This window comes from Hippopotamus amphibius, chromosome 12 (assembly GCF_030028045.1).
Source record: "Hippopotamus amphibius kiboko isolate mHipAmp2 chromosome 12, mHipAmp2.hap2, whole genome shotgun sequence".
Lineage (NCBI taxonomy): Eukaryota > Metazoa > Chordata > Mammalia > Artiodactyla > Hippopotamidae > Hippopotamus > Hippopotamus amphibius.
This window is the reverse complement of record NC_080197.1, coordinates 34,085,637-34,105,835: the sequence shown is the minus strand read 5'-3', so window position 1 is coordinate 34,105,835 and position 20,199 is coordinate 34,085,637. Positions and strand designations below refer to the sequence as shown.

The 20,199-nt window shown below is 46.5% G+C and overlaps 1 protein-coding gene across 3 annotated transcripts in view; it reads right to left on the bottom strand.

The window, feature by feature from the left end:
• Positions 1–20,199, bottom strand: part of DTD1 (D-aminoacyl-tRNA deacylase 1) — a 118,107-nt gene that overhangs the window by 90,774 nt on the left and 7,134 nt on the right. For all 3 annotated transcript variants that reach the window (XM_057703283.1, XM_057703284.1, XM_057703282.1), the window contains exon 3: positions 19,438–19,673. In XM_057703283.1, the coding sequence (XP_057559266.1) occupies positions 19,438–19,673 (236 nt within the window). The remainder of the gene's footprint in view (positions 1–19,437; positions 19,674–20,199) is intronic.

Sequence of the window (20,199 nt, the reverse complement as noted above, 5' to 3'; positions counted from 1 at the left end):
GAAAACCATCAGGAACGCTTCTGCTCCGCCCCCCAGGAAGGAGCAGAGAGCGTGTGAGATCCACGCACCTCAGAAAATGCACTCACAGCCATGAAGCGCCAGGCTCGGCGCTGGAGACCGAAGACCCCACTCGGCCCAGGGGTGCGGACAGCACAGCGCGCGTGACCCGGGGCCTCGCAGGGGACAGACAGGAGCAGGGTGGTGATGATGCAGCACCATTCAACACCCTGGAGGCCTGAGGCCCCCACTTAGGGGCTGGGGAGGGAATCAGAGGGGCTCCCTGGAGAGGGCTTCACTGGGTACAGGATGTGAAGAGCAACCAGGACGGGCCCAGCCCCCGACCAGCTCCGAGGCCTCCACGTCCCACTTGCACCACAGGGAGGCCAACGAGAAGGGAAGCCCTGGGTCGTGTGAAAGCTCAGAGAGACCGAGCAGGAGCTTCCCTGGTGGCGCAGTGGTTAAGAATCCGCCTGCCAATGCAGGAGACACAGGTTCGAGCCCTGCTCTGGGAAGATTCCACATACCACAGAGCTACTAAGCCCATGCACCACAACTATAGAGGCTGTGCGCTAGAGCCTGCGAGCTACAACCACTGAGCTCACGTGCCACATCTGCTGAAGCCCACGTGCCTAGAGCCCGTGCTCCACAACAAGAGAAGCCACCGCAATGAGAATTCCATGCACTGCAACAAAGAGTAGCCCCCGCTCCCCACAACTAGAGAAAGCCTGCGCGCAGCCACAAAGACCCAAAGCAGTCCATAAATAAATAAATACATTTATTTTTTAAAAAAAGAGACCGCGCATGGACGTGCTCAGGACTGAGGCCGGCACGTGCTTGTGCAGAATCAGGGCCTGCTCTCTGCATCACCCTCGGGCACCACGCCCGCCTGCCTGGCCCTGGGGGTCACGATGCATCGCAGCACGGACGGGCTCTCAGGACCTGGAGGAGGGAAACTGCTTCGTTCTTCACTCTGGTGGTCCCCACACTCCCCTGGGCAGGGAGCCCTCGCTCACAGGGAACATCCTCCATGGGGTGGACGACCTCTGGGAGAGACAGGCCGACCCCTGAGGTACAGGACGACCTCTGGGGCACAGGCCAACCCCTGGGGGACAGGCCGACCCCTGGCGGACAGGACTACCTCTGGGGGACAGGCCGAACCCGGGAGATAGACTGAACCCTGGGGGACAGGCTGACCTCTGGGGGACAGGACGACCTCTGGGGACAGGCCAAACCCTGACGGAGAGGCCGACCCCTGGGGGACAGGCCGACCCCTGGGGGACAGGATGACCTCTGGGGGACAGGACGACCTCTGGGGGACAGGCCGACCCCTGGGGGACAGGACTACCTCTGAGAGACAGGCCGAACCCAGGAGACAGGCCGACCCCTGGGGAACAGGCCGACCCCTGGGGGACAGGACGACCCCTGGGGGACAGGACGACCTCTGGGGGACAGGCCGAACCCAGGGGACAGGCCGACCCCTGGGAGACAGGCTGACCCCTCGGGGACAGGACGACCTCTGGGGGACAGGCCAAACCCTGGGGGATAGGCTGACCTCTGGGGACAGACCGATCCCTGGGAGGCAGACCGACCTCTGGGGGAGACAGGCTGACCCAGAGGAGAGGCCGACCTCTGGGAACAGTCTGAGGAGGAGAAGAGCAGCCCAGAAGCCCAGAAGCCTGCACCAGAAGCCCCTCAGCTCCCTCCCCAGAGCCGCTCGCCCCGGGCTCCAGACACCAGACCCTGCGGCAGCAAGGGACTCCCACCAGCTCGACGCCTCCCCACCTGCTGGCACTCCCGGCGGTGACCCCTGACCTCACGGAGGGTCCCAGCAGAACAGGCACAGACAGGAGCCCTAGAAGCTGAGAGAAGCAGAGCTGCACACCATTTTTAGAGGCAAGATGAATCTAGTTCCCACTGGGCAGCCAGTCGTGCTCAGATAACGGTGACTTCCTGTGACCTTCCACCAGATTAACGTGGCCACCCAAATCTACAGGGCTTTTGTTTTCTCCACGTCCGAAGAGCTAAAAAGACATCAGCTGGGAAGGAAATCATGTGTTTAATTGCAGGCTAAAATTATGGCTACAATTAGGAGCCAATTTCAGCCCCTGCACTCCTTAGGGAAGCTGAAGGCAGATTCGGGAGGAAAGGAATGATTTCCGACCTTGAATTTCTGTTGCCAGGATATATGGCATATGCTTCACCATGTGTATCATTCCAAGTAGCAAGAAATTTATTTTCTCTTCCTGTTTTTCTTCAGTGAAGAACAGAACTACTATCTGAATTTCCATTTGTACAGACAATAAATCCAAAGACACGGTGTAAGAGGTCTTAAAATGGTCACATTCTTTTCCAGCTCAGATCAAAGAGTAAAGCCCCCAAGAAACATTACATTGGCCAGGGAAAATGAAAACATTTTTTTAAATAATCTTAAAAGACAGAAACATATCTACAAAACTACATGTAGGCTCCCGTGGTGCTATAACCAAGTCCCCTCACCGCAGAACCGCTCATGCGCTGGGCGGGGCCACAGCTGGATACAGTTTAGGACACAGACTAGGAAAGAAGTCTTCACCTTGGAAGCACAGTGGCCCTGGAGGGGCTTCAGAGCAAGGTTCTGACCCAGTTCAGAGCCTCTGGGGCCAAAAGACACACAACAGGAGCAGCTTCAGAGTTTAAAGGTGGATTCAAAGGACTGAGCCTGTAAACTCTGACCCTCGCCTGAGCAGCGAGCCCCCTCCAGAGGGCGCCTCTGCTCAGGACCACCGGCCATCAGCTCCCACCACCTCCAGGGCTAGAGCCCCAGTGCTCAGAGTGGCCGGCACCCGCCCCCCGCCATGTATACATATATATGTAATTGTTCTTGGATCTCTTGTTGAGAAGACACAGCGATCCCCAAGTTTCCCAAACTTGAAAGCATGTTATAACCTGAGGATCAACACCCATGGGAGAGTGACTGGCTCGGGCTGCTGTGGAGGCAGAAGACCCACGAGGGAGCTGTCGGGACAATTCGGGTGGGAGGAGAGGCGGCCGGGCCAGGGTGGGTGCCGCAGACGCCGTGTGTAGCTGCTGGACTGTGTGTGTATGTCAAAGATCAGGCCCACAGGACCTGCTGATGGACCAGAGTGGGGGAAAGAGGAGCCAAGTCAAACTGAAGTTTTGGACCTTACATGCAGCTGTTAGAAAATAAGACTGAAAGTAAGTGACATAAGGAACCAGGAAAAGAAGCCAAATCAACCTCACAACAAAAAGTATACACAATTTTTAAAGTGAAGATTAAAGGAAAATAATGTCAAACAAAAAAATATAACTAGACAATGAACTCATATAAGAGCTAGTTTTCTGAAAAAACATTAAAAACTCTGATAGAGAACTAAAGGGGAAAATACGTGGTATATGACTCTAGATGCAGAGATCGTTCTAAACCACCCCCCAAAATATCTGTATGCTTTCTCCCAATGCATTTGAAACTCCAGATGGAAAGGAGACACAGGCAAACTGCCTACAAGGGCTCCAGGGTGCTGGGAATCCTGACCAGGGCCGTGACCAAGGAAGGCTGCCCACAGGGCTGGACTGACAAGTTCTATTAAAACAGATACTTCCTGTTGATTAGATTGGTCCAGACCAACGGAAAATGATGAAAAGCTTTCCAATTTATCCTGCAAGGCTAGTATTACCCCAATATAAAAACGGGATATACAAAAAAAAAAAAAAAAAAAAAAAGCATAGCCCACTTTCGCCTTTGAATACAGAAGCAAAAACTGTACACGAACGCATGGGCAGTCTCCCAAGCACACACACCAGAGGAACATGGTGCACTGGCCAGTGAAGGGCGAGTCAGCACAGCTCCTGCTTAGGAAGGGCATCCACCAGGTTAACACTGAGAGAAAAAGACACTGGAGAAAAAGCAACTCCCCTTCCTATTTAAAAATGAAACACTTATTTGGCTAGCAAGGGAAGCTCACTCCTTTCAACTTTAGAAAGACCATGTGGTGACCTGTTTTTTTCACAGTCAGGTAACGAAGGCACCCTAATGACCTTCCCCACCTTCCAGGGAGCAGAGTAGACACTTAAAAAGATGGACTGATTAGGAAACTACCTCAGTGATAACTGTTGCAGCAAAGACCAGGGATGAAACTAAAACCAGTGGGTGGAGTGTGTTGAATATCAGGATATTTGCATAGTCTCACAGTATCTCCATACAGGATACTTACACAAAGAGGAAAAGAATAACTTGACCAGAGAGAAATCTGGCAAATAAGCAGACTGACTGACAGCATGTGCCCAGGATATAAAGTACAAGATCAACTCCGTGGTGTTCCTGCCAAAACTCACAATCTCAGCCTAATGATGAGAAGTCAGGCAAACACATGCAGCAGGACACAGAGAGACAAACTGACAAAACAAGTCACTCTTCAAAAGTGGCCACAAAAGACAAGGAGAGACCGAGGAAGTCACCTCTCCCCACCCCCAGAAGAGATTAAGGAAGAGTCACGACAACCATGTGCAATGTGGGTTCTGGACTGGATCCTGGGACCAGGAAAACGACACTAGTGGGAACAGTGACAAAATTGGAGCAAGGTCTGTAGTTCAGTCAACAGTGCTGCAGCAAAGTTAATTTCCTGATCTTGATAAATTTTGATATGGCCATGTCAGATGTTATCAATAGAAGCTGGAGGAAATATACTATTTTTCTAGAGTATAATTGATTTACAACTTTCTGTTAGTTTCTGCTGTACAATGAAGTGAGTCAGCTACATGTATACATATATCCCCTCCTTCTTGAAACTTCCTCCCTCCCCACCCCCATCCCACCCATCTAGGTCATCACAGAGCACCGAGCTGAGCTCCCTGTGCTATAGAGTAGGTTCCCACTAGCTACCTGTTTTACATGGTAGTATATTTATGTCAAACCTAATCTCCCAAATCATCCCACCGCCCTTCCCCACCACCCCATGTCCACATGTCTATTCTCTATGTCTGAGTCTCTATCCCTGCCCAACAAATAAGTTCATTTGTACCATTTTTTCTAGATTCCACATATAGGCATTAATATATGATATTTGTTCTCTGAGTTACTGCACTCTGTATGAGAGACTCTAGGTCCATCCACATCTCTACAAATGACCCAATTTCATTCCTTTTTATGGCTGAGTAATACTGCATTCTATTGGGTTGGCCAAAAAGTTCACTCGAGTTTCAGAACATCTTTCGGAAAAATCCAAACGAACTTTTTGGCCAACTCAATATACACGTACCACATCTTCTTTATCCATTCCTCTGTTGATGGGCATTTAGGTTGCTTCCAAGTCCTGGCTATTGTAAATAGTGCTGCAATGAACACTGGGGTACATGTGTCTTTTTGAATTATGGTTTTCTCAGGTTATATGCCCAGTAGTGATATAGTAGTTCTATTTTTAGTTTTCCAATGGACATCCATGCTGTTTTCCATAGTGGCTGTATCAATTTACATTCCCACCAACAGTGTAGGAGGGTTCCCTTTTCTCTACACCCTCTCCAGCACTTACTGTTTGTAGATTTTTTGATGATGGCCATTCTGACCAGTGTGAGGTAATACTTCATTATAGTTTTGATTTGCATTTCTCTAATAATTAGTGATGTTGAGCATCTTTTCATGTGCCTCTTAGCCACTGGTATGTCTTCTTTGGAGAAATGTCTATTTAGACATTTTTCGATTGGGTTATTTCTTTTTTTGATATTGAGCTGCCCGAGCTGTTCGTATATTTTGGAGATGAATCCTCTGTCAGTTGCTTCAAGGGCAAATATTTTCTCCCATTCTGAGGGTTGACTTTTTGTCTTATTTATGGTTTCCTTTGCTGTGCCAAAGCTTTTAAGATTAACTAGGTCCCAATTGTTTGTTTTTGTTTTTATTTTAATTACTCTAGGAGGTGAGTCAAAAAAGACCTTGTTGTGACTGATGTCAAAGAGCGTTTTTCCTATGTTTTCCTCTAGAGTTTTATAGTGTCCAGTCTTACATTTAGGTCTTTAATCCATTTTGAGTCTATTTTGGAGTATGGTGTTACGGAGTGTTCTAATTTCATTATTTCACATGTAGCTGACCAGTTTCCCCAGCACCATTTATTGAAGAGACTGTCTTTTCTCCATTGTATATATTCTTGCCTTCTTTGTCATAGATTAGGTGACCACAGGTGCATGGGTTTATCTCTGAGCTCTCTATCTTGTTTCATTGATCTACATTTCTGTTTTTGTGCCAGTACAATACTGTCGTGATTCCTGTAGCTTTGTAGTATAGCCTTAAGTCAGGGAGCCTGATTCCTCCAGCTCCATTTTCCTTTCTTAAGATTGCTTTGGCTATTCGGGGTCTTCTGTGTCTCCAAACAAACTGTAAAAAATTTTTTTCTAATTCTGTGAAAAATGCCATTGGTAATTTGATAGGGATTGCACTGAATCTGTAGAACGCTATGGGTAGTACAGTCATTTTCACAATATTGATTCTTCCAATCCAAGAACGTGGTATATCTCTCCATCTGTTTGTGTCATCTTTGATTTCTTTCATCAGTGTTTTACTTTTCTGAGTACAGGCTATTTGCCTCCTTACGCAGGTTTATTCCTAGGTATTTTATTCTTTTTGTTGCCATGGTAAATAGGATTGTTTCCTTAATTTCTCTTTCTGATCTTTCGCTGTTAGTATATAGGAATGCGAGAGATTTCTGTGCATTAATTTTGTATCCTGCAGCTTTACCAAATTCACTGATTAGCTCAAGTAGTTTTCTGGTGGCATCTTTAGGATTTTCAATGCATAGTATCATGTCATCTGCAAACAGTGACAGTTTTACTTCTTCTTTTCCAAATTTGGATGCCTTTTATTTCTTTTTCTTCTCTGATTGCCATGCCTAGGACTTCCAAAACTATGTTGAATAATAGTGGAGAGGGTGGACATCCTTGTCTTGTTCCTGATCTTAGAGGGAATGCTTTCACCATTGAGAATCACGTTTGCTGTGGGTCTGTCGTATATGGCCTTTATTATGTTGAGGTAGGTTCCCTCTATGCCCACTTTCTGGAGAGTTTTTATCATAAATGGTGTTGAATTTTGTCAAAAGCTTTTTCTGCAACTGTTGTGATGATCATATGGTTTTTATTCTTTAATTTGTTAATATGGTGTATCACATTGATTGATTTGCGTATATTGAGGAATCCTTGCATCCCTTGGATAAATCCCACTTGATCATGGTGTATGGTCCTTTTAATGTGTTACTGGAGTCTGTTTGCTAGTATTTTGTTGAGGATTTTTGTATCTCTTCATCAGTGATATTGGTCTGTAATTTTCTTTTTTGTGCTGTCTTTGTCTGGTTTTGGTATCGGGGTAATGGTGGCCTCATAGAATGAGTTTGGGAGGCTTCCTTCCTCTGCAATTTTTTGGAAGAGTTTGAGAAGGATGAGTGTTAGCTCTTCTCTAAATGTTTGATAGAATCTTCCTGTGAAGCCATCTGGCCCTGGGTTTTTGTTTGTTGGAAGATTTTTAATCACAGTTTCAATTTCAGTGCTTCTGATTGGTCTGTTCGTGTTTTCTATTTCTTCCTGATTCAGTCTTGGAAGGTTGTACCTTTCTAAGAATTTGTCCATTTCTTCCAGGTTATCCATTTTATTGGCATATAGTTGCCTGTAGTAGTCACTTATGACCCTTTGTATTTCTGCCGTCTCAGCTGTAATTTCTCCTTTTTCATTTCTAATTTTATTGATTTGAATCCTCTCCCTTTTTTTCTTGACAAGTCTGGCTAAAGTTTTATCAATTTTGCTTATCTTCTCAAGGAACCAACTTTTAGTTTTATTGATCTTTATTGTTTTTTTCATTTCTATTTCATTTATTTCTGCTCTGATCTTTATGATTTCTTTCCTTCTACTAATTTGGGGGCTTTTTGTTCTTCTTTCTCTAGTTGCTTTAGGTGTAAGGTTAGATTGCTTGAGATTTTTCTTGTTTCTTGAATTGAGATTGAATTGCTATAAACTTCCCTCTTAGAGCTGCTTTTGCTGTGTCCCATAATAGGTTTTGGGTCATCATGTTTTGTCATTTCTATGTATTTATTTATTTCCTCTTTGATTTCTTCAGTGATTTCTTTTCTTTTCTTTTTTTTTGGCACACGGGCTTAGTTGCTCCGCGGCATGTGGGATCTTCCTGGAGCTGGGATCGAACCCGTGACCTCTGCATTGGCAGGCGGATTCTTAACCACTGCGCCACCTAGGAAGCCCTCTTCAGTGATTTCTTGGTTACTTAGTAGCAAATTGGTTACCCTCCATGTGTTTGTGTTTTTTACAGTTTTTTCCCTGTAATGGATTTCTAATCTCATAGCATTGTGGTCGGAAAAGATGCTTGATATGATTTCAGTTTTCTTAAATTTACTGAGGCTTGATTTGTGATCCAAGACGTGATCTATCCTGGGGAATGTTCCGTGTACGCTTGAGAAGAAAGAGTATTCTGCTTTCAGGTGGAATGTCCTATAAATATCAATTAAATCTATCCTCTCTAATGTGTCATTTAAGGCTTGTGTTTCCTTAATTTTCTATCTGGATGATCTGTCCATTGGTGTAAGTGGGGTGTTAAAGCTCCCCACTATTATTGTGTTACTGTTAATTTCCTCTTTTATGGCTATTAGCATTTGCCTTATATATTGAGGTGCTCTTATGTTGGGTGCATAAATATTTATAATTGCTGTTTCCTGCTTGGATTGACCCCTTGATCATTATGTAGTGTCCTTCCTTGTCTCTTGTAATAGTCTTTACTTTAAAGTCTAATTTGTCTGATATGAGTATTGCTCCAGCTTTCTTTTGATTTCCATTTGCATGGAATATCCTTTCTACCACCTCACTTTCAGTCTGTATGTGTCCCTAGGTTTGAAGTGGGTCTCTTGTAGACAACATATGTACGAGTCTTGTTTTTGTATCCATTCAGCCAGTCTCTGTCTTTTGGTTGGAGCATTTAATCTATTTACATTCAAGGTAATTATCAATATGTATGGTCCTATTACCATTTTCTTAACTGTTTTGGGTTTGTTTTTGTGGGTCTGTTTCTTCTCTTAAATTTCCCACCTAGAAAAGTTCCTTTAGCACTTGTTGGAAAGCTGGTTTGGTTGTGCTGAATTCTCTTAAATTTTGGTTGTCTGTAAAACTTTTGATTTCTCTGTTGAATCTGAATGAAATCCTTGCTGGGCAGAGTAATCTTGGTTGTAGGTTCTTCCCTTTCATCACTTTAAATATATCCTGCCACTCCCTTCTGGCTTGCAGAGTTTCTGCTGAAAAATCCGCTGATAACCCGATGGGGATTCCCCTTGCATGTTATTTGTTGTTTTTCCCTTGCTGCTTTTAATAATTTTTCTTTGAATTTAATTTTTGTGAGTTTGATTAACATGTGTCTCAGTGTGTTTCTCCTTGGGTTTATCCTGTATGCGAACTCTGAGCTTCCTGGACTTGGGTGACTATTTCTTTCTCCATGTTAGGGAAGTTTTCAACTCTAATCTCTTCAAATAGTTTCTAAGACCCTTTCTCTTTCTCTTCTTCTTCTGGGACCCCTATAATTTGAATGTTGGTGCATTTAATGTTGTCCCAGAGGTCTCTGAGACTGTCCTCATTTCTTTTCATTCTTTTTTCTTTATTCTGCTCTATGGCAGTTATTTCCACCACTCTGTCTTCCACCTCACTTATTCGTTCTTATGACTCAGTTATTCTGCTACTGATTCCTTCTAGCATATTTTTCATTTCAGTTATTGTATTGTTCAGCTCTGTTTGTTTGTTCTTTGGCTCTTTTATGTCTTTGTTAAACATCTCTTGTATTTTCTCAATCAGTGCCTCCATTCTGTTTCCAAGATTTTGGATCATCTTTACTATCATTACTCTGAATTGTTTTTCAGGTAGGTTGCCTATTTCCTCTCCATTTATTTGATCTTGTAGGTTTTTACCTTGCTCCTTCATCTGTGACATATTTTTCGTCATCTCATATTTTTTTAATGGGTGGGGCTGTGTTCCTGCCTTGCTGGTTGTTTGAGCTGAGGCATCCAGCACTGGAGTTTGTAGTCAGTTGGGTGGAGCCGGCTCTTGGTGCCAAGATGAGGACCTCTGGGAGACCTCACTGCAATGAATATTCCCTGGAGTCTGAGGTTCTCTGTTGGTCCAGCAGTTTGGATTCAACACTCCCACCACAGGACCTCAGGCCCCATCCCCAACCTGGGAACTAAGACCCTTCAAGCTGATCAGCATGACAAAATAAAGAAATAAAAGGCAACAAACAAAGAGGGGCAGAACAATAGCAAAGAATCAAAAATAAAATAAAATTAGAAAAATAAAAAATATATTAGAAAAAATAAAAATAAAAATGAAACAACAACAACAAAGCAAAACAGAACCACAACAGCAAAAAAAAAAAAAAAGCCAGAAAAGGCCTTGAACTGGCCAGAAGGGGCGCCAGAGGGCAAAGGCTCAGGCCTGGGACCCCAGCAGGCTCACTGGGGCCTGAGCAGGCAGGGGAGATGCTAGCTACCCTCCCCTCCAATCCCCCAATCCCCCAAGGGTCTCTCCCCATCCCCACTGCTCCCCTTATCATGAGTGGGCCCCTCCGAGCATAGAAACCCCTCCCCTACCCCAGATGCTCCTCAGGGGTGCCTGTCCCATCCTACCTCCATTTTTCTTCTCCCCTTCCTTCCCCCCATGTCCTACCCAGTCATGCAGGGATTCCTCCTGTCCCCTTAGGTGTCTGAGGTCCCCCACCAGCGCCTGGTAGGTGCCCTAGTTGTGAAAAGAGGTGAACTCCACATCCCCCTACTCCATCATCTTGACCAGGATCCAGAAATATACTATTTGTGTAATTCTTCTGTAAGTCTAAATTATGTCAAAATAATTTAAATCAATAAAAATTTTAAAATAATTTTTTAAAATATTTCATCCAGCATTTCAGCTGGTTTAGTTGAGAAGGTTATTGCCTAAGTCATTGGGAGGCTAGACCTGCCACCCCCTGAGGTGGGGAGGCCCACAGGTGGCACAGTTTGGGTCAAGCAGTAAGTGGAGAACTCAGCATTGGACATTTTAAACCTGAGGGGCCTGTGAGACCCCCAAGTGGCACATCAAGGAGGCAGGCTGGCAGAGAGTCGAGTTTGGGGCTGGGGAGGTTCAGGCTAGAAGAGAAATTCAGGGGTCACCAGCACACAGATGGCTTTTAAGAATTTAATTTTTTTTTTGGCCATGCTATGTGGCTTGCAGGATCTTAGTTCCTTGACCAGGGATCAAACCTGTGCCCCCTGCAGTAGAAGTATGGATTCTAGCCACTGGACCACCAGGGAATTCCCTAGATAGTTTTTAAAGCCAAGAGACTGGACAAGATGCCCAAGGGCCAAGTGTAAATGAGAAAAGTTCAAAGGTCAGAGCCCTCTAATGCTACAAAGTTGAGGAAAAGGAAGAAGTAACCAAGGACTGAGAAGGGGCAATCGGTGATGCAGGAGGGAAAGCAAGGGAGTGCAGTGAACTCTGCAGTCCTAAACACCCAGTGAAGGACCACTGTTCCACAGAGCAGGGAGGATGCAGCAGGACCAAACCTAGTGATGGGCCGCAGAGCTGAGGACGAGAATCAACTTAGCCAAGTAGAGGGCATGGTGCCTCACAGAGAGCAGTTACGGCAGTGGGAGGGGGCAAAGGAGGATTGGCATGGGATGAGGAGCAGACAGCCCTCTAGAGACCACACAGCCAAATGGAGCAGAGAGCTAGGGAGGGAGCTGGAGGCAGGGCTCACAGGCTGTCTCCAAGATGGGAGGACTAACAGCACATCTGCAAGCCAGTGGGGATGGTCTGGGAGAAAGGAGCAAAACCAACTCTGGAGACAGAAGAGGGGGCAGAAGGATGTCCCTGCACAGGCGAGAGCAGGAGGTCAGCCACCTCAAAGGAAGGCAGGGCGGTTCCTGGTGCAGATGCTAGCAGGTGGAACCTACAGAATTCCAGAAGTTCTCTCCTGAGTGCTTCTATTTTCTCAGGAAAATGGGAAGTAAGGTCAATAGCTAAGGTGAGGATGGAGCTTTGAGGAGAGAGAACAGAAGAGTGAATGAACAGGCCGATGTATCACAACTGCTGGGCCCACTTGCAGGTCAAGTCATGACCGTGAAACCAGATGATGTGGACACTGTCGTCAGCCACTTTCAGCTACACAGACCGAGGGTAGGCTGAGGGCTGGCATCCTGCCAGGGCTGCAGTTTTTCCAAGCAAGGTCAGCATCCCAAAACAACAGTCAAGGGAGGTAAGGGAATATGCTAGAGAGTAATTAATATCATGAAACACAGGAATTATGAATTTATAAATTTAATGCAAATCAAATAAAAATAACAGATTATTTTCTGGAACTAAACAACCTGATTTTAAAATTCATATAGAAAAATAACAGTTAAGAATAGCTAGGGGAATTCCCTGATGGTCCAGTGGTTAGGACTTGGTGCTCTCACTGCTAGGGGCCTTGGTTCAATCCCTAGCCAGGGAACTAAGATCCTGCAAACTGCATGGCATGGCCTAAAAAAAGAATAGCTAGGAAAACTCCAAAGAGTGCTGTGGGCCAGACACACCTTACCCAATATACAAGCACAGTAAAAATCCAACAAACGGTTCCAAAAAATGATAATCAACTAATTAAGGATGAAAAATGACTGTCTAGCAAACAATCTCTTAAGCAAGGTCAAAGGACAACGACAAAATGAATGAAAAGAAAATCTGCACGTCGTAGCTTATATAAAAAGCTCGCAGAAATAAAGAACCCGAACAGTTCACAGAAATTTAATATGAGTCACTCAAACACCTGAAAAATGTTCAAACACACCCTCCACATTAGAACCACAATGAGATGGCATTTTCATCTATAAGGTGGGAAAAACTCCAGAAGATGAAACCTTTGGGGATACTGCAGCCTCCCACACGCAAAACGGCACAGCGCTGACCGAGGCCGCCTGGCAGACCACGACCCGGGCTGAAGCTGTCACACGGGAGTTTCAGAGAGACCTGAGCCTGATTCTGGCCAAATCCATGAATGCCGTGTGTTCTTCCTCCCTCTTCTTTTATTCTCCAGTATTTTGCAGATCAGCTTCCTCATTTCCCTTTTCGGTTTATGCTCGAACTCTCTCACATCCGTGGCTACCGTGATTGACCTTCCCTCTGCCCCAACGGCCAGGTCTACCCATTTTTGTCTTTAAATCCTAGCTCTTCATGATTTCCTTAATTTGCTTAGTTGACTATTCCACAGTTAACAAGCACCCGATTTTACCAGCTCTTCTCCACCTAAGCATCTGTGTCACCTAAAACCAGGGTCAGTGATGAGGTGGCGGTTCAGGACCCCAAGGACGCGGCACAGCACCTCACATACCACCCGCACCCACCTGTGCTGTGCAAGGAGCACCTCTGGGTCAAGGGAGATGAGAACACGCTCATCCTGGCGGCTGTGCTGTCCCATCCACCCTCTTCCTCTCAAGACTCCTTCCACCTCCTGTTCTTATCTTCCTCTGTCCCCTTTATCTCACTTCCTCAGCTTCCTCCATACTTCTGGCCGTGAATTTCGAGGCCAGCTCTTTCTCCTGGCCCAGGGGAATCTATTATAATAATTCAATTGGAAGAAATAAAGGCAATTTTTAAAAAGAAGATACAGGTACGGGTGGAAAGAAACTTTCACTGTTGTCACCTTCCAGAGACATGAAATGACTCAGGATGAAAAGAAAAGTCTGAATCTTTCAGCAGGGGAAAGAGGAAGAGTTTAAAACCTCACTGATTCAGGGTTTACATATTCAGATCACAACGAAGATGTGATCCCAATCGTGATTTCCTAAATATACAAGAACAATAATGCCTCTGGCATCACAACCATCACCAAAATACATAAACTAGGCTTCCACTGAAAGCTCACCCATGCTGCTAAATTGTTTTAAGCAGTAAAAAGAGAAGGAAATTAAGCAAACCCGTAAAAAACTAAACACTAACCATGAAGCAAAGACTACACGTGGTCTTCCTCCTTCTGGCACCTTCTCTGCAAGACGTACCTGTAGGGGCTGGGATGTGATGGGGTTCCCCAGAGGGAACAGGGGGCAGGGGTGTAGTCAGAAGACCGCTGCACTCCCTACATGTCCCTCCACATTTCTCGAGCTCTCTGCCGCCCGGGACAGATCGGTCCCTCAGGGAATACGCGGGTAGCTCTTTTTAATACGCTAGAAGCTTCTGATTTGCTGAACAAAGCCTCCGGGTGAGTGCTTTCCTGGGCCCATCACAAACAGCTCAGAGTTGGGACAAGACACTTGACGGTGGAGATCCCTCTTTTCAACTATTCCATTCTGGTACAAGATCTTTTTTCCTGACTGTAAAATCAGTGCACGCTCAAATCTCAACTCTGAGAGTGGTGAATGACCCCCAGTGTTCATGTGAAGCATGGAGATTCCTGGGGGGCTCTACAGAGGGCCCGTGCAGGCTGGGGGTCCAATCAAGCACCCTTAACCTCGGGCTTGTTCTGCAGTGGAGGGGAGAACTGATGGGTCTGTGCTGTAGGAGTTTCCCCCTAAAGCAATTATTTGAAGAGGAGCCAGAGAAAACCCTTTGAAAGCACCAGAGTTACCAGCTGCAGAGCAGTAAAGATGGCCACAAACTCTGACATTCCTTCTGCTGCAAGGTGGATGTCCGACCCTCCCCTTGAAGCTGGGCGCGCTGAGAAACTGCTCTGACCAACAGCACGTGGGGAGTGATGTGGGCCCACTTTCGAGGCCTGGTTCACAGGGCTGGCACTTCCCACCTCCTGTCCCTCGGAGCACCCACTCTTGGCACCATGGCAGAAATCCAACTACCCCGAGAAGCCAAGCATCTCAGGGTAGAACCTGGGGGATAAGACGAGGTAGGGGCAGGGGGACGGTCATCCTCAGCCCCACCTCATCTCCCACACTCACAGGACTGCAAGTGCACCCTGCACTGAGGACCCCACCTGGCTCAGGGAGCTCCGAGTACTTTCTTGCTGCACAGTGGCTGCTAGGGTGACCAGCTGCCCCAGTTTGCCCAGGACCAAAGGGTTTCCGGGGTGGGGATAGGGGGAGCAGGGCTTTCAGCTCTAAAACCAAGAGAGTCCTGGTAAACCTGACCTCTGCTCTAAGGTTCGTCTGTGCAGTGCTCCAGGCCAGGAAAACAGAAGGGGAAGAGGCCCCAGAGTTTGGGAAGAGAGACAAATGAGGGTGTTTCCAGTGCGAGTAACCAGTGTGCTACCTAGAAGCCCAGTACACACATCAAGAGTCACAACCCTGTAGGCGCGAATTAGCGAGATGGGTCAAGAAGGGAAACGCGGAACCGATAAAAACAAGCCCAACCACCCCCAGCCACCAGTATCTGTTGGTCACTCCTTCAAAGCATGCGTCACACCGGAATGACAAACGGTCCTGGCCCAATACTTGTTTCCGTAATGAGAACGCGCTCATACACAAGTGGTAAATAAGGGTGTGTGTGCGCAGCCCAGGGGCTGCACGGGGTCAGAGATGCTCTCAGGCAAAGGCAGTGGGACAGCAGGGGCACAGGAAAGCCCCGGCACCGGCACCGGCAGCTCTTTGGACTGCATTTTAAGAAAGTGGGAAGAGGTGTGCACTCCCTTCTGGACTAGCTACAGGTCGTCAGTGGTTGCCACAAGCCCTCGTGGTTTTAAAGGTGGTTTTCCAGAATGAGAGGTTCTTTCTGCTCTGACAGAAAGAGCCATGCTGCCCATTCTCTCCCCCAACTGGACTGGGAGCTTCTTTACCGCAGGGACAGCACCGTACACCCAGAGCCCAGCACGGGGCCGCAGATAAACAGGGACTTACTGACAGAGGAGGCACAGAAATAGCACTTGAAAGAACCAGGACAATCTCCCCCAACAGAACAGGACTAAGATTCCGGATTAACATCACTGCTCCAGGATGAAGGCCCACTTGGCCTCAAGCCTTACTGCTCCCCTCTTACTGGACATACTCGAGTCTGAGCAGCAGAGAAGGGAGGAAAATCCCAACAGACGTGATGAATTCAGAAGGATTACGAAAGGGAAAACAAATCAAGAGGGGGTGAATTTTATAGTGAAGCTCGGGCTCTAGGGATGTCTGCATGTTGCACTCCTGGCTTTGCTGCTTACACACTAAGTGACCTTCCTCGGTTACTCTGCTGCACCTCAGTTTTCTCATCTGCAAAATGGGGGTGATCCCAGTGCCCGCCTGATAGGGTCATTGTGAGGGTTCACTGAGGTAAAGCATGAAGAGTGTTTAGCACGGAGCCTGGCACATAACAAGCCCCAGAGAGAAGTATTCTGCGTGCTTTACACTACTACTAATGATAGTAACAATTGTAATAAAAATGGGTGAGGACCACACCATAGACAGCTTGCCCTCCAGGGCTCCCGTTCCACATGGAACCCAGGGAAAACACCTGGGGTCACAGCACCGAGCAGGCTAGGAGCCAAGATCAGCAGACTCGCCATCCAGCACGGGAGCCCCAGCTGGGCCCTGCAGAGGAGCTGCAGCTGGAGAAACGCTGGAAGGGGATGGGCACCGGTGGAGACGCAGAAGCAACAGAGAGGAGGAGGAAAGGGGACAACGACCCTCCCCCCACCCAACCCTTAACAAGTAAGAGAAGATTAAACATGAATTTGAAATAAGTTTCAGTCATGAAAGAAGAAAGGAGTGAAAATAAATGTTAACTCTAATTAAACTAACAGCCAAGACGTGGAAACAACTTCAGTGTCCATTGGTGATAAAGGGATAAAGAAGATGTGGTCTAGCCACACAGTGGGATACCATTCAGCCACAAAAAAGGAGGAGAGCCTGCCGTTCGTGACAACATGGACAGACTGTGAGGGCTTCATGCTGAGTGAAAAAAGTCAGACAGAGAAAGACAAACACTATCTGATCTTACTTATACATGAAACCTAAGAAAAACCAAACCCATAAATACAGAGAACAGACTGGTGGTTGCCAAAGTTGGCAGGTGCAGGTGGTCAAAAGGTACAAACTTCTGGTTAGAAGATAACTAAGTTCTGGGGATATAAGGTACAGCATCCTTACCTTAACTGTTACCTGGTGACTACAGTTGTGTTTGAAAGCTGCTAGGGGGTCGTTCTTAAAAGTTCTTATCACAAGAAAAACAACTTTTGCAACCATGTGAAGTGATAGCTGTTAACTTATTTCACAGTATATGCATATATCAAATCACCATGTTGTACAACTAAAATTAATAGAGTGTTATAGGTCAATTATATCTCAATAAAATCAGAAATTTTTTTAAATTTCTTAGGATCAGGGTTAATGTTTTAATTTTCGAATTAAACTCCTTTAAGTCTTAAAGCCACTAAAGCGGCCCTGAAAATACTAAAAGAAAACATACTCAGCAGTTTGTGTTCCATCCTCCCTTCAGCTCACAAAGGACTTTCCATACTGGAGCTGGAAGCCAAAATCTCAAAATTTACCAAAAGACAGCAAGCATGGAAAACACACTCCCTGCACTTTGTTCCACTAAAGCCCACGAAGGAGATAAAAGGCCGGCAGAGTGAGTGAGGCTCTGGGAAATCACCGCAGTGCCTCTGAAAGCCCAAAGGAACTGAAGATAAATTCGGATTAAAACTCGTGGCATAATTCATGTTGATTTTTCATCAAAATGACCAGCTGTATCATATCCCATGAGCTTAAATTCTGATTCATTATAAAATTATATTGTTTACAGTACATTGCTTCAGGCACTTCATGTAATTACCTGGATAAAATACTCATCTTTTCAAAAAGTAAAAGGTGTTTTTAGGAGCACAAAGCACTGAAAAATACACAAAACACTTCTCTTCAAGGCCTTAGATGAAAGCAGTTTTGTTTGCACTCAAGCATTCTTCCACGACCATCACTCTTCTCCCGTGGAAAGGGCCCTCACCCATGCTTTCATGATATTCCCTGTGCTCATCCTTCAGAGGACTTCAGTGCATCCTCAAATATGCCTGAGATTACTCAGAAATGGGATGATTCTGTACACATCAAGCAGAGAAGACAATGCTGGCAGCACTAAGCCTTGGCTCAGCAAAGCAAAATAATTATTCAAAGCACTTGACTTAACGGCTAATTCTGGGAAGAACTCTGTTTGCAGCAAAGCCATGACAGACAGAGACCCCAGTGGACCTCCACGATCGGACTTGCCAATGGAGCTCCACGCTTGGATGTTCCCAGAAGAGGCAAATATATCCTGCTCTACCAGGACCCAAGTAAAGAGCAGGATTTGATTTAAGGTGGGAGGGTCCTGATCACACAGAATCCACTTGTCCTTTTGGCAAATGGTCACCTGACACGAGTAAGAGGAGGATTAAAATGAAAGCAAATACCGGTGAGGGGCCGGAACATCACTCCTCAGAACACGAGCCGATCTGGGGAGCTGACGACCCTCCGTGTGCGGCTCTGCGACAGAACTCCAAAGTCAGGTCAGGACTTTTCTCACTCACGGTTGAAAAGAGGTCCAATAACAAAGGGATGTGGGTTTGTTTCACCCACAGAAAGTCAGAACATAGGAAACATTACGGAGTCAACCGAAAAAAACTACGCGGTGTCTATGAGGGTCCGACAGCAGCAGGAGCCGCTGCAGTCAGACAGGGAGGCAGACATCCTGCTGAGCACGGTCTCACCCTGAGGTGCATCACCAAAGGAGGCTAAACACGCCTCCCAGGAACCCTGAAGGAAGAGGCACACTAGGAACATGAAAAGACTAGAAATGAGTGGCCCTCTTGAGAAGATTCGTAAGTTCAGATTCATAACCCTACCACAAACCAGGCCTACTCTTCTCAGGCTTAATCTTGGTCCGTCCAGCTCGGCTGGCAGTCCCCACGACAAGCCGTTAAGCCTGCACTGTCCAAACAACAGCTGAGAGCCACACAGGGCCGCCGGGCGCTGGACGTGTGGCTGGTCTGAATGGAGATGCGCTGGGAGCACAAAAGACTTCAGAACAAAGAAGGAATGTGAGTTATCTCATTAATAACTCTTTGTACTGACTACAGGGTGAAATCAGAATATTGCGGATATACTGGGCTAAATGAAATAAAGTTTTAAAATGAAGTTCACTTGTTTCTTTTTCCTTTTTTTAATATGGCACCTAGAAATTTAAAATGACACACGGCTCCTATGTGTGGCTGGCAGCTGTATTTCTCTGTCGGGCAGGGTAAGCACCAAAATAAAACACTACTATATCAAGTGCACTGCTGGGTTGCTAAACATTCCAAATGTGGACAGAAGGATGAAGAAGGGTAAACAGTACCAAGGCATTCAGAGGACACACATAACAGTGGCGGTGGCGGCGGCCCTTATGCTGTTTTAAGAAAGCAATAAGCATGAAGAGTGAAGCTTCTGGAAAAGGAGATGCTGTATCTGCACACTGCCTCTCCCCTGCAGGGACGTGTCCGGGGGACGCCCTCCTGGGCACTGGGCTCCAGCCTACCTTTGACAAGCTCCGGCCGGTACACCTTGCGCAGCTGCTCCAGGAAGCCGTTGTAGAAGCCCTCCGCCTGCTCCGAGGGCATCGCCAGGTGGAAGTCGGGCTTGTTGCCCTTAAGGACGCACTGCAGGGTGAACTGGCTGACACACAGCACCTCATACTCTTTGTCCATCACGCTCTTCGACCAGTGCTTCCCACTTTCGTCCTCAAACACACGCAGGTTTAAGATCTTCCGGACCCTGGGGAAACATGGGTGAGAGTCACCCGGAGAATCACGAGCCTCCCAACACACCCACTCCCCCAAAATGTCACCAGCATCCTGCTGACTCGGGACATTGTGCTGGCTCCATCGCTTACAGGAGGGGTGACCTTGGGCACCTTAATTTCCACTCTGTGCCTCTGTTTCCTCATCTGTAATAGGGGTAATAATAGTCCTACCTCCTAGAGTTGAAAGGTGATTTCCCTTTTTTTTTTTTTTGTCAGCCCCTCCAATTCATGGCAGATTCTGGTGGGAACCAGATGTGTCAAAACATGGGCTGATTTTTTATAGAATTCCGCCTTTACACTGGAATAAATGATGCCCCATTTTTATACCTTCTCTTGGAACTTCTCAGAGTGAACAATTCAGCAAACACCCTGGAGAAAACTCATGGCCATTGCAGATATGCAAAAAGATCTGGGGAGAGATACTTCGACAACTATGTCACACGCTCCTTACATGCCAGAGGGGCTTTCCCTATACATGTGGGTGACAAAGGACAGCCA